Source organism: Pelmatolapia mariae, linkage group LG14 (genome assembly GCF_036321145.2).
Source record: "Pelmatolapia mariae isolate MD_Pm_ZW linkage group LG14, Pm_UMD_F_2, whole genome shotgun sequence".
NCBI lineage: Eukaryota > Metazoa > Chordata > Actinopteri > Cichliformes > Cichlidae > Pelmatolapia > Pelmatolapia mariae.
The window spans coordinates 14,586,488-14,599,665 of NC_086239.1; the positions used below are offsets into that span (position 1 = coordinate 14,586,488).

The following is a 13,178-nucleotide window of genomic DNA, read 5'->3' on the forward strand; positions in this document are numbered from 1 at the left end:
GAGTAACAGTAATCTAATTACTTTTTTGCAACAGTAATCCATTGCTTTACTGGTTACTTGAAAAAGTAATCAGATTACCGTATCCATCTCTGGTCCAGAGTACCAAATTTACTTGACTGTTCATTCATGAAAAAACACAGGAGAAAAATAATGAATGGGCAGGTGCATTATCTACGTTGGTCATAGGTCTCAATGCTTTATTAGGAGGCAGACAAGCAGGATCAAGTGTTTTTGAGAAAACAGAGAATGAGATGGGTTGACAAAGAGAAACAGAGCTCTAAAGTGGTGTCAAACACAGAAAGATATGGATTCTCTTGTCTGTTCTCGCTTTTATCTGCTTTAAAGGAACATATTAAAGAAAATTGCAGGGACATTGAAATAAACCTATTTCAAACCACCTGAAGCAAGCGTAACTGGACAGATTCACAGATTGAAGTTCAATTTCGAAATCAGTACCTGCAGCGTTAGAAAGCATGCACTCATCGGTTTCCCTGCAGAAGCCAAAGTGTTTTGACCAGATAAACATTGTCTTTTGGTACCTATGGTCTCCATTTTTTGGCCAGTTTAGTAAATTGCTGTCTCCTGTTACATTTTCAGGTATGGGGGGATGTTTCTTCAATCTCTCATCCTTCTAAAATAGCTTCCACCTCCCCCAGCGGAGCGCCGCTTTATGTTGAGCCGTATAGGAGCCAGAGGGTTAGATCAGAGGCTTCAGTGTGGGAGGGGAAATAAATCGACGGTGTAATTGAACGCATCAGGCTGCCAGCATCTTAGAACGGGAATACCAGCAAATACCATGTGAAAAAAATACACACCCTACATTTATCGCCTGCATGGAAAGATGAGAGGCCTTGTGGGTATACACATGTGGGTTGTGTGAGTGTGACACACATGTGTCTGCCTGTGTGTTAGTGTGACGGACTACCGTTTTACCTCGGCATAGCTACAGTACAGTATGTCTACGGATGCGTGTGTGTGTGTGAAACGTGATTCCACGCCAGCTAAGAAGTGCTTCCATCTGTAGTGCCAGCCTCACACGAGCTTTGGCTGTGTTGCCGGCACTTTATGGAGCCTAAGATCTCCACAAATGATCCAAGAGCCAACAGTTATACAGCCACCTCTCTTTGGGAGGAAGGAGATGGAGCACAGGAAGAGAATAATTGGGGAAGAATGAGTGGGATGAGAGTTGTGGTTGTGGGAAAGTTGGAGTGACTGAGAATTTATCGGCACGGAGCGTGGAGAAACAGAAAGAGGAGCAAACCTGAGAAGCTTTCCTCTGTGTTCCTTTTCAGAGTCTTCTAGCTGGGACAGCTGCTCCTCACTCCGTCTCTTCTGCTCCCTGGACAAAAAGCACATGGCACAGGTGATCATTTAAACCATTTGTTGAGTAAATACATTTATGACCAATTTATGAGCATAGATCTAATATAGCAAGCATTAACTCCCATACCCACAGTTCACATTCAGCCAGAAGGAAATCCATATTCCCTGGGTATGTTTTTTACAATCTCGAGTGTCACTGTAGAGTACTTGAGCAAGATGCCAAATCAATACAGCTGCTATTCTGCGCACTCCTTGACTTGAATCTCCATGTGGAAGAAGCCAAGCTTAACAATGAATCCTCCCTCTGGGATCAGCAAAAGTTCAAGAATACTGTAACTCTTCGAGCTCAAAAAAGTGCTGCTGTCTGTCAGTTTGCAACTAAATTGAGTTGCTTTGTTGAGATTCTATTGTAAAAAAAAATTTAGATGGTGTTTTTTAGATCACCTCTTGTTCTATGAGCAGCTGCTGCCTCTTCTCGAGAAAGTAAATCGGTTTTAATTCTAATAGTGCGTGCCATGACAGTGTGTGATACTCCTACCTTCCGTGCATACACATACACAGACACACACATACTTTACTCTAACCCCCCTAACCCCCCTAACCCTGCCGGCTTCTCAGTCTAATCCCCTCTCTGGCGGCATGATCAGTTAATGTGTTTGTGTGTATGTGTGCGTGCCAGTATGTTTTCGGCCGTCTAGCCCTGTGACCTTGCAAACACACGCAACGGGGATATAGACTGAGAAGGCCTGCATGTCTGAGCTCAGAGGGAGACGGCCTGTTTTCACTTCCAGTCAGACAGATTTTGTTTTTTTTTCCCCTGACAAACACTTTGGAATTATTTGTACATTTCAACAAAAGTGGATTCACAGCCAGAGCAGCTCCTCACTCTATAATTTCTGTAATCTGCATTTCATGAGAGATTTGACTGCTTTTTAGTAACAGTACAAGCTCTAAAAGCAACATGAAATATGTCTAAATGCTTCGCACAAACACCTGAATCAGAATGCGCAGGCCTAAACCAACTGTAATTTCAGCAAAGTTTTAAAAGTGTGGCTTTAGCCTGACCTTTCCGATTATTTGTCAAGCCAATGCTTGGGGACTAACAGCTCTGACCCTGCAAAAATGGCAGCTTTCCCCCTGAGGTGTACGTCTAAAACTATAAAAAAAAAAGAAAAAAAAGAAAAGGCAACACAGTAATGGCAGCTAATGCCAGACAACCACATTAAATCCATGCCGGAGAGATGAGTTCAGGGTGACACGTAACGTGTGAATGTGATAGCAGTCAGTGAAAGTATGCGAACGTTAGTCACAGACAGAAGCACAAATACAGACACATAATGAGAGTAACACTCGCAGCTGTCTGGCTCCAGTTATCAGCCTCCCTCTCTTTGTACCTTCTATCACACACACACATCTCCATCCCATTCTCTCTCTCGCTTGCTCTTTTTTTTTTCTTAACCTTCTTTTCCTCCCGGGCATCTACCGATGATTTGGAACAGACCTCCTGCATTCTTTCTGTTCAGCTACAGCATAATACAATTCATACTTTACAAACCACTATGCCTTGTCCCTCTCTCCCTCCCTCCCTCCCTCCCTTTGTGTTTTCAAGGTCAGAGATGACATGATATCTTCATGATATCTATCTCACAATATCTTACTCTCAACTGCTGTTTCCGTTCTTTCTATTCTTTATCTCCCGGTCTCCTTTTCCTGACTCTTTTTCCTCTGAGGTGAAAAGGGCCTTAAAGGGAGAGAAGGATGACTGAGAGAGTGAGAGAGAGAGAGTAAGACAAAGTAAAACGGTGGTTGGTGGTGTTTTCTTTGTGACTTTGCAGGCTTCAAAGTGCAGTCAAGTGCACAGTGCTCCGTGAGAGCGCTGGAGGACTTTGGGCACATTTGTGGCTACAGGCATGTGGTGCACACAGTGTGCACATGGAAACAAAGTCAGACTCAGAAGAATCTATTATCACATATTATCAGTAGATGTGTCAGAAGCAGGTTACAATCACAACATGAGGGTTCCAGGAAAGTTCCTCCAGGGGAGGGGACGTGGGTTCAGAATAAAAACAACAAAATCCCTTAATTGTCTTTCCCACTGAGTGGACCGAGTTATGTCGCTATTGGTAAACCCTGCACGAACTTAAAACGAGGTGAAAAAGCTTCCTGGTTGTGCAAGATTTAATCAAGGTAACCACAGCAGATGTGGCATGCACAATCACAGCCTGACGGCACGTAGCATTCACATCAGAGCCGTCACATGTTTGCAGGCTTCAGCTGGATGACTGATGGTAAAAGGAATCACATTAATCTTTGCCCGTCCTTCGTGGCCACATTTTTTTCCCTACGTAATTAGATGTGTCACACAGTTCAGGAACGCCTCGTAAAAGTGAAGCAGACGAGGAAAACATTGGAGTGACGAAAACTGCGCATGGTTTGCTGCCGATCGGGCCTGAAGCAGGACAGGTGGCAGTCAGTGGAGGATGTGGTGAATCGCAACACCAAAACTGAAATGCTGACTCAGAGTGGTGTTGTTCTTGGCAACCAGTCACAGGAAAGCAGACACTTGCAACGTTAGGGAAATGCATTTATTTTTGTGGTGCGTGCTTACAAAAGAGTGAGATTTCTTTTGAATTTGAAAAGGGAAGAGGAAAGAAAAAAAAGTCTTCTTTCTCAAAGGGCTGTGGCTGATTTTTATCTAGCATGAGGTAAACAGCAGAGTGTGGTGAGGGTGGAAAAAAAAGACAGAAAAAAATCTGTTTCTGTGTCATGGACACAAAGAACTCGTGGGAAACGGGGCATCCTGAGAGCAGTCGCTATACTACTGCCAATAACCACACAGACATGTGACATAATGCACACACACTGGCTTTAATGCACACACATGGAGGCACACACATACACAGGGCAGCCAGCGTGCATCATCCTTATGAAAACAAGCTGTTTCACATCAATCACATCAATCCTTTGCTCTTTCTCTCTTGACCTTCACTCATTTCACCAACCACTCTTTCATCTTTCCTCTCGTGCTCCGTGCGTCCTATCCCATCTTTCATCTAACCCTCTCTTCCAACTAATCCATCCTTTTAACCGGGCCTGCGTCTGCGTTGGATGATCCATGTGTTCGTCCTCTGATGAAAGGACGAGCTCGGTGTCTCCTGCCAATCAGAAAGCAGCAGGACTCTTCCCAACACCTCTTCCAAACGAGTCATCCAGAGTTACAGGCGGAGGTTTGTGAAGCTCTCTGTGATGCACTGACAAATGCTGACAGATGATACATAGCCAGTAGCGTGAGTCGTAAATCAGATTAATAAAAGTTAATCCACACAAGGAGCAGAGTTTGCATGCACAGTGTATTATAAATTAGCGTTATTTTTGGATGAAAGGAAGGTTGTAAAAATATCCTAAAAAGTCTGTAAGTCACTTTGTTTGTAAATGAGAGAACAAGCTGCCCTTGGCTGGTCAGAATGCACAGCAGGATCAAAAAAATTCCACAGCTGTGGACTGTCCTCAGATATGTGTGTTTCCAAAGCAACCAGATAGTGCCACAGAAGCACAACAGGTGTGGATGTCTGATTGAGGTGTGCGTCAAGGTTGGGGAGTTGTCATGGCGATGGCTTTTACGCACAGATTTTTATTTTTTTTTTGCTCTTAAATATCAAGAGTGAATCGAGGGTCCAACATGCTCTGGAGACGTGAAGATACAAGTTGAGACTAAAAGGATTCAGGATGCACAGAGACGCCCATAAACTCCCACAAAACAGCGACTGTGGGCATTTTAGTCAGCGTCAAGCGGACAGCGAAACGAGGGTCGACTCAGACGTCCCATCTGGACCTCAGTCTGGACCTCGGCTGAGTGTCTGCCACACACGAAACAGAGTAATCACTCCCTTGTGCTCATTGCTTTTTCTAACCAGGGACATTCGTTCAAGTGGAGCACAAATCTGTGGCACACCCATGCAGTGTTTAACAACTTGTTTAGAACATGCAAACCACACAGCAGTTAAAATCAGCTGTTATATTTATGCATCGGGATGAGTTGTTAATAAAACAGAAAAATATTCTCTATTGCACTTTCTTATAATACTTACTTACTTAATAACAAAATTGGCAGATTTGTAATAATAACATTATTTAGGAATGAATTTAATTTGTTTGGGTTACTTAAAAAACTTTGGCACTTTTTTAAGTAAAGCAAGATGAATTTTTATCAAGACTAACAAAATCATTCCTGAATTAACTGACTTAACATTTACTCAATATTACACTTAATGCACTTTGTACTTTTATTCGAGAAGCACTTCATTTGGTTTCCAGGTAAAAAAAGATTAAAGCAGGAAATATGATACCAAGATACAAAAATAAATATACCCAGTTTTGATAAATATTCGAGCAAATTTACAAAACATGTTCAGACACTTGGCGTGCCAAACTGGCCTACAGCTACCGTTGTAATTGACAACAGTGAGGAACTGCTCAGATACCTACATGTCAGCCCCTGTTTCTCTGTCATCATCTCCATACACACCCTTTGTCATGCAATAAAGTCTTAGGCTTGAACATATTTGCCTGATCCTCCTCACCTAACTCATCATGCAACATGGCCTTAAGGCTGATTCTCCCTGTAGCATAGTATCTCCATATGTCAGGTCGCGTCAGACTGCAAACCTCCCCTCCGTCCTCTCTGTCTCTGCATTGATCCCTGTGTTAGATGGATGTGCACGTTCCACATGCGTGGCCACAAAGTCAAATGAAGGTTGGGTACATGCAAGCATGCAGAGGTGTGAGCAGTTTTTATGGCAAGAAAGAGGGCAGCGGGTCAGATGGAATTATCTTAAAAATAAAACACAAAAGTACAGAATGAGAACGACCTGTTTCATGCAAAAGCAGTCGAAGAGAAGAGGACACGGACATGGAAAGAAACACAGGAAAACTATTATTTGTGCACCACAGTAAACTGTTTGCTTTCTTCAGTTTCACTGAAGAAATATAATATTCTTTGCGACTGATTGCAAACAGACTTGTAACTGGAGACCAGTATCTAAGCAGGTTTTTAATTCTAAATACGCACCAGTGAAATCAGTGAATGTTAACCTTGAATTATATTCACACTGCTGTGTACAGTACCGTGCAAAAGTCTTGAACCGCGATGAGCAATAGTTCTCCAGGCTTTCTGAAGATGATCCTTCCTTTTTGTGTGTTTGGGGTTTTCTTATGCACATGATACGTGTTTCACAGACCCACATGCTACAGAATAATTATGAATTAATTCCACAATCTCAATCATTCTGCATATATTACATTGAGTACCATCAGTAATGTTTCTAAACTCGATTAGCATTGAATAAATCCTGAAGCACAGTGAATTTATTTGCATCATTTATTGTAAAGTTTGCCCCTGTTGGAGGAAGATGAGGTTACTCTTGTCCAGGATGAAGTGAAGAAGCAGCAGAGTCCTTCTTCTGGAAAACCTGAAGTGCTTCTTGTTTTTCAGGCACTTTTTCTGTAGACTTTTGTTCTGTGCTAGGATATTTGTCATCTCAATAATAATTTCTTCGTGTTGTAACTCAAATTTTCTCCAGCCCTTTAATTCTTTGTGATTTTTTTCATGCTTTTCTTGGAGTTCTTACTGTTTCTCTTGCAGCTCTTTATATTTTTCTTCTTGAACTTTCTTTTCCTCATGCATGTCGTGGTTTGTTTGTTGTACTTTGTCTTGGATGCCCAGCAACTCTTGATGTCTCCTCTGCAGTTCTTGAAGTGTAGACTGGATAGTTTATGTTTTTTCTCTTGTCGTCACTTCTCCTCTTGCATTTCAGTGTTTATGTACTGTGCTTTGTTATATAGTCCTTTCAAACTGGTATTTTTGCTCACCATTGCTTGGATTTTACTCTGCATTTCTGTGCATCTTTTCTCCTGTTCTTGTTTCTTATCCTCAATTTCATTGTTTTTGTTTTTTGTTTTGTAAAATAATGGTAATTCTGTATTTTTCTTCATGAAGTCTTGGAGAACATGTTGCATTTCTCTTTGTGTTTCTTCCAATTGTTCCTTGTCTTTCAGCAGTTGTTCTTCGGAGCGCCTTATTAAATATCACTTGAAGCCCTTCATTTTTTTTCTTCTTGTTCTGGAGCTTGCACTGTATCTCTTTGTGTTTTTCTTGAAGCTTGAACAGCAGGTCTTTGTATTTAGCTTCCTGCTCTTCTTTCTCTTTTAGCAGTTTTGTATTTCTCTGGAGCGCTTCACTAAACATCACTCGCAGGCCCTCATTTTTTCTCCATATCTTGGAGCTTGCACTGCGTCTCTTGGTTTATTGCCTCCATGTTTTGGAGTTTGCACTGCATTTCTCTGTGATCGTCCTCCACGTGAGTTTTCTCCTCTTGCATTGTTTATTTAACCTTTTCTCCAGGTGTTGTTTTTCTTTGATACAACGCTGAAATGCTCTTCTGAGGGCTTCAAAATCATCACACTGAGGAACACTGGGGTGATCTCTTTGTCGTGGGTGGTATTTTTTCTGACATTTTGGTATCTTGATACAATGCCTCTGCAACAAAGCTAATCTAACCAATTGTTTAAGACAGAAGACCTTCCAGAATCAAGTTTCCAATTCTGAAAGCCTCTTATCAAGCCTCATCGAGTTACTTAAATCTTGGTTACTTCTTCACTCATTTACAGTCTAGTCCTCACTAAACGCTCCATTGAAAAATCAGAATTTTATGGCAATTATTTCATGGTTTGAGCTTTAAAGAGCTAGCGAAATGTAAAGAAATGAGCACACACATGAATTCCACTCCACCACCCACCTGATAAGCTTGTGTAACTGAAGACAGCAGCACAAACATGCCCCAAAAACACAGAACGGATTTTTGTCACAACGGGAAAAAGAAGAAACATTAGTGAATAATTTTTCGAGGGTTAAAAAAGGTAATGGATGGGAAAATTTGACCTGCAGTGAGCAGTTAAAGTGTGCATGTGAAAACACTATTCATGCTTGATGAAATGTCGCTGCCAAGTCACAGCTTATCAAACAGCTGTAAAAAGACATTTTACCACAGCAATAAATGTCATCCTCCTGCTGGGAAGAAAAAGACTGAGAATCACCAATGTTCCTGAACACATCCTCGTGGGACTAATGAGGGTTTGAGAAATTCTTCATTTTAACCGAACATCCTGCTCCATTTTGTTGCGTATCTTTATCTTTAAGGCTAAAGGCAGGAAGCAAAATGCTCTGTGAAGTTTTACAAAGGGATGCAAATGTTTCTTTTTGTTGTCCAATTTACACAGCTGGATGTGTGTATGTTCTATTTATACACCTGTGGCTTATGGCAGAACTTGTCAAACATGGCAATAATACACCTGCAAAGAAGAAGTGCCATTTCGCTGAATGTGAAACTGAAACATGGTTATCTCAGATCTGGAATCACGAACAGAACAAACACGAATAAACAGCAACAGAATGACTGAGGCTGTCAACTCAGTGGCAGAAGTGGAAACCCTGACGACAGCAAGATGGCCGGCAACTGTTCCTTTATCCAAGAGCTAAATACTCATGAGCAGGAAAACATTAGCCAAGGTGAAATTCGGTGGACTGGTCGTTTTAGTAAACAGACTGAATTTTAATAAAACATGTAATTAAAGCAGACATATTGTGCTCGTTTTTAGTGCCATATCCTGGGACTTTGGAGAGTTGCTTTGCAAGATTTATAGTTCAAAATAATCCTTATTTCTCCCACACTGGTCCCAGCCCCTCAGTCTAGCCCCTGTCTGAAACAAGCTCCTCTACTGTTAATCTATAATTTTACTTTCAATGTAATAGAGAGAGACACAATATTAACCAAAAATCCAGAAAAACGCATTATATAAATGTTATAAATTTCCATATTATTGTGTGAAATAAGTATTGTTCTCAAAGCAAAACATGACTTCATCCTTGGTGGAGAAACCCTTGTTGACGAGCACAGCGATAAGATGTTTCTTGTAGTTGGTCTCCAGGTTTGCACACATCTTTTAGCCCACTCCTCACAGAAACTCTCTAAAACCTTTAGGTTTCTTGGCTGACAACTGAAATCTTCAACTCCCTCCACAGATCTTCTATAGGACTGAGGTCAGGAGACTGGCTAGGCCACTCCATGACCTTACGTGCTTCTTCTTTAGCCACTCCTTTGTTGCCTTGTTGGGATGTCTCTGGTTTCTGTCACACTGAAAGAAAGCCCCTTCCATGACCCATTTCCAGTGCTCTCAGGGAGGCGAGGAGGTTCTTATACAAGATTTTATTGAACATGATCCCAGAAGCACAGGTGAATCTGCAAAAGGAAAACATGCTGCTGCAGGTCTGTACCGCTCTCCACCACACACGGGCAGCTTTATGGAAATCGCAGACAGATATCATTCATAACACTGCAACAGAATTAACGGAGCGGGAAAATGTTTTGCCTGATATAACTGGAAAAGATGCCAAACAAAAAAACTCGGGCACACCTTTTCTACCTGATTTCATAATCTAGACTTAGATGCTTGTAAACACAGCCACCTTTCGTTAGGAACATCAATTGAACCAACGCACAATATAACAACCACAGCTATTCACAATCCTTCAGTTCCCACATAGCAAGCAGGTCTGGCCCAGATCTGGTATCAAGCCGGCACTGCTGGCTGACTTCTGGCATGGTAAGTGGTATGTCATCCAGATATGGGCCAGGCCTGGCATAGATGGCACTGTCTCTGTGATGGCATGCCATATCTGGCCCGATTATGGTTTGGTTTATGTGGCCCAGGCCCATAGAAAACTATTCTTCCCCAGATCCGGCATCAAGTTGGCACTTCTGACTGACTGGTGTCATGGCAGGGTGTATGTCAACCAGATGTGGGCCAGGTCTGGCAATGATGGCACTATTTATGTCCCTATTTTCATATTTTAGTTAGAAGACCCAAATGCCATGTTGCAATACTATACTGCTATGGTAGCCAATGTTTCAAATGCAGGTTTGACAGGTTTGTGAGTGTACACTTTATCCGAAACCTAGTGAGGATTTACTCATCTTTGCCAGTGGGTGGCTGTAGCTCAGGAGGTAGAGCAGGTCACCTACTGATTAGAAGGTTAGTGGTTCGATCCCTCCAGTCTGCATGTCAAGAGTGTGAATGTGCATGAATGTAGTTAGGAAGTACTCAGTTTAGAGAAAGTGTGTGACTGGGTGAATGTATGCATGTTGTATAGAGCACTTTGAGAGTAGAAAAGCGCTATATAAAAATCAGTCCATTCACTGTCTGAACAGAGTTTCGTTATGTTCTGGCACATGTTGTTATTACATGGCTTGATTAAGGTACACATTAGGCTGACATCCGGGGCCAGAGCTGAAACTGTTCTGGCACAAGGCCAGTTGCAGACGCACTGCTGGCCCATGTGTAGGCCTGATCTGGGCCACCAAAGGGCCGTTATTCTTTGCGGTATGTGGGCCAGATCCGGGCCATACCAATTTTGCTATGTGGGTTAAGCTGATGCTTTATTTCTCAAAACTATTTGAGCACCACAAAAGATTTCCACCCTGACAAAATGACTTTGCTGTCATGTTATAAACACTATTTTATCATCCCGAGGTGCTCTTTTTTACAACGCGAATGCAATAAATTGCTTTACTTTGTCTGTAAAATGATGAACATGATATATCTCACCTAAATTAACAATCCTACTCACACTCCTCTGAAGAGCAATAAACCCAAGAGTTGTCAAAACCTGAAGACTGGCAGGAACTGCATAGTTTCTCTGGGTTTGGCACATTTGGACCCAGTTCCTCATCCACCTTAAAGAAAACAACTTTTGAAAGCCTAAAGAGGCATATGAGCCAACTATCATCCTGAGTCATAAAATCACAACTCGTTCTCATCTGCTCATCAAAAAGCTCCTCCAACAGCACCACATAATAACATTACGTACAGCTTTAGCTATTTGTCTGATTAAAATGTTGCATTTTTTTTATTTATTAAAAAAAGACAAACTAAAAACTACAGTCACAATTAATAAAGTGCTTCCCAAAAGGAAAGTGGAGGAATTGAGGTAGGTGTATGCAAACAGACAGAAATATGTGATGGCGATAAAAAAATAAAATAAAATGCACAATATGACATATTTTAAAGTGTCAGAATGTAACAACTACAGCATTGTGTCAAAGATGTCTATGGATTGTGTTACTAAAATAAAACACCAACACCCAGGATCTGGATGGACTACAAAAAACAAAAAAAACAGTCACTCCTGAGAAAGCTATTTTCTACATATCGTGTATTTAACCTCTGAGCAGACCTTTGTTTTAGTCTTTACAGTAAAATCCTCTGGTGTTGCAACCTGACAAGCCTGGTATGCAGAGAGTGAGCATTTCCTGGTCTGGGTGGAGTCAGTGAGGCTGCACTTGGCTGAGGGAAGTTATGTGTAGAGTAAAAGCCTTGCAGTGACCTGCTCTTTACCCGGCATATTTCAAATACCACGGATCACCTGCGTCCACATCGGTGCACGTGTTTGCGTACGTGTGTGTGTGTGTGTTTTGTTTGTTTTACCACATACTGCAGACACTTACATCAGCTGCTGACTTAGGCACTCTTTCTCTTCTCTCATGTTCTGAAGCGCCACGCTGGAATTCTTCAACTCCTCACTCAGTGCTGTTTACACAGACAGACACACAAACGCTTACTTCATCCGATGAAGATGCGGTAAAAGCTTACAAAAGTCATCCTGCATAAAAACAATCCGGAGGTATATGAGAGCGACGGAGTGGGCCGTGTTTTCTATCAGATGGTTCATTGGACTTGGGCAAAGGAGGACGGCTCACATCAAATAAAACACTGTGCAAATGTGACATTTGTAATAATGAGGAAAAAACACAAGTGGAGGAGGAAGAACACAAAATAAAGCTTGTAGTGTATCATAAACAAGAGCTGATGTGAGAAATACACGAGGGTTGGTTAAAATAAAAAGTCATAGACATGAGCTGAACACGAGGAAGAGAGGGAGAGCCGAAGGACGGGAATGTGTTGACAGGAAAGCTGGGACTCGGGAGGTGAAACAGTGAGACGGTAGGGTAGCCTGTGTTGTTGTGTGTCTGACGCAAAGTAGCTGCTGTATTGCTGCTGCTTCTTTCCTTCACTGCATCCTTGGTGGTTCGATACAGCATGTAGACAAAACCAAATCACTAGATTAAAAAAATAAAACAAGAATAAAATAGCAGAGAAACGTGAATCTTGAAAGGATCTTTAAACAAAGGCTTAATCTAGATGTGTGCTGCACAGGTATGGGGGGGAATCATTATTCTGCAGGTTTCCAGGCCACTGAATACATGTATTAAAAACGGACATGGAGGAAATGGCTGACTGAGATATTTAGACTTTATGTCAGGCCAACAGCTTGTAACACTGCAGCGCTGGACTTTCTTTCTCCATGCAAGATTGGCTCTCATGCAAGAGAAAAGCACTAATGCTTCGAGTCTGAATAGTGAATAACATGCCACTGTTTTCACTGGAAAAACCCTGTGCATGTAGCTGTCATAAGTGTAAATATTTGCATACCAGCCCTCGTCTTCAGCTAAATATGTATAAAATGACAAAGGCTTGCAATCATAAATTGCATAATCAGCAAGCACGGGCATGTACAGCTGCCAGTGGAAGTGGGCCACCGGTGTTTATCGATGATGGTTCTGCTGATAGAAGCAGCAGGATGAACTGTAAAGTGTATAGAGCTATACTCATATTCAGCTCATATTCAGAGAAATACTACAAAACTGATCAGACTCAGTTTCACGGTGCAAATGGATAATGATCCAAAGCGTGCCACAAAAGCAACCCGAGAATTTCTCGAGGCAAAGACGGGATATTCTTCA

At 41.8% G+C, this 13,178-nt stretch overlaps 1 protein-coding gene across 1 annotated transcript in view; it reads right to left on the reverse strand.

Moving 5' to 3' along the window:
• lekr1 (Leucine-, glutamate- and lysine-rich protein 1) overlaps window positions 1–13,178 on the reverse strand; it is a 95,402-nt gene that overhangs the window by 26,607 nt on the left and 55,617 nt on the right. Inside the window, exons 6-7 of the mRNA XM_063493441.1 lie at window positions 11,883–11,964; window positions 1,262–1,339 (exon numbers count right to left, since the gene is read on the reverse strand). Of these exons, the coding sequence (XP_063349511.1) occupies window positions 1,262–1,339; window positions 11,883–11,964 (160 nt within the window). The remainder of the gene's footprint in view (window positions 1–1,261; window positions 1,340–11,882; window positions 11,965–13,178) is intronic.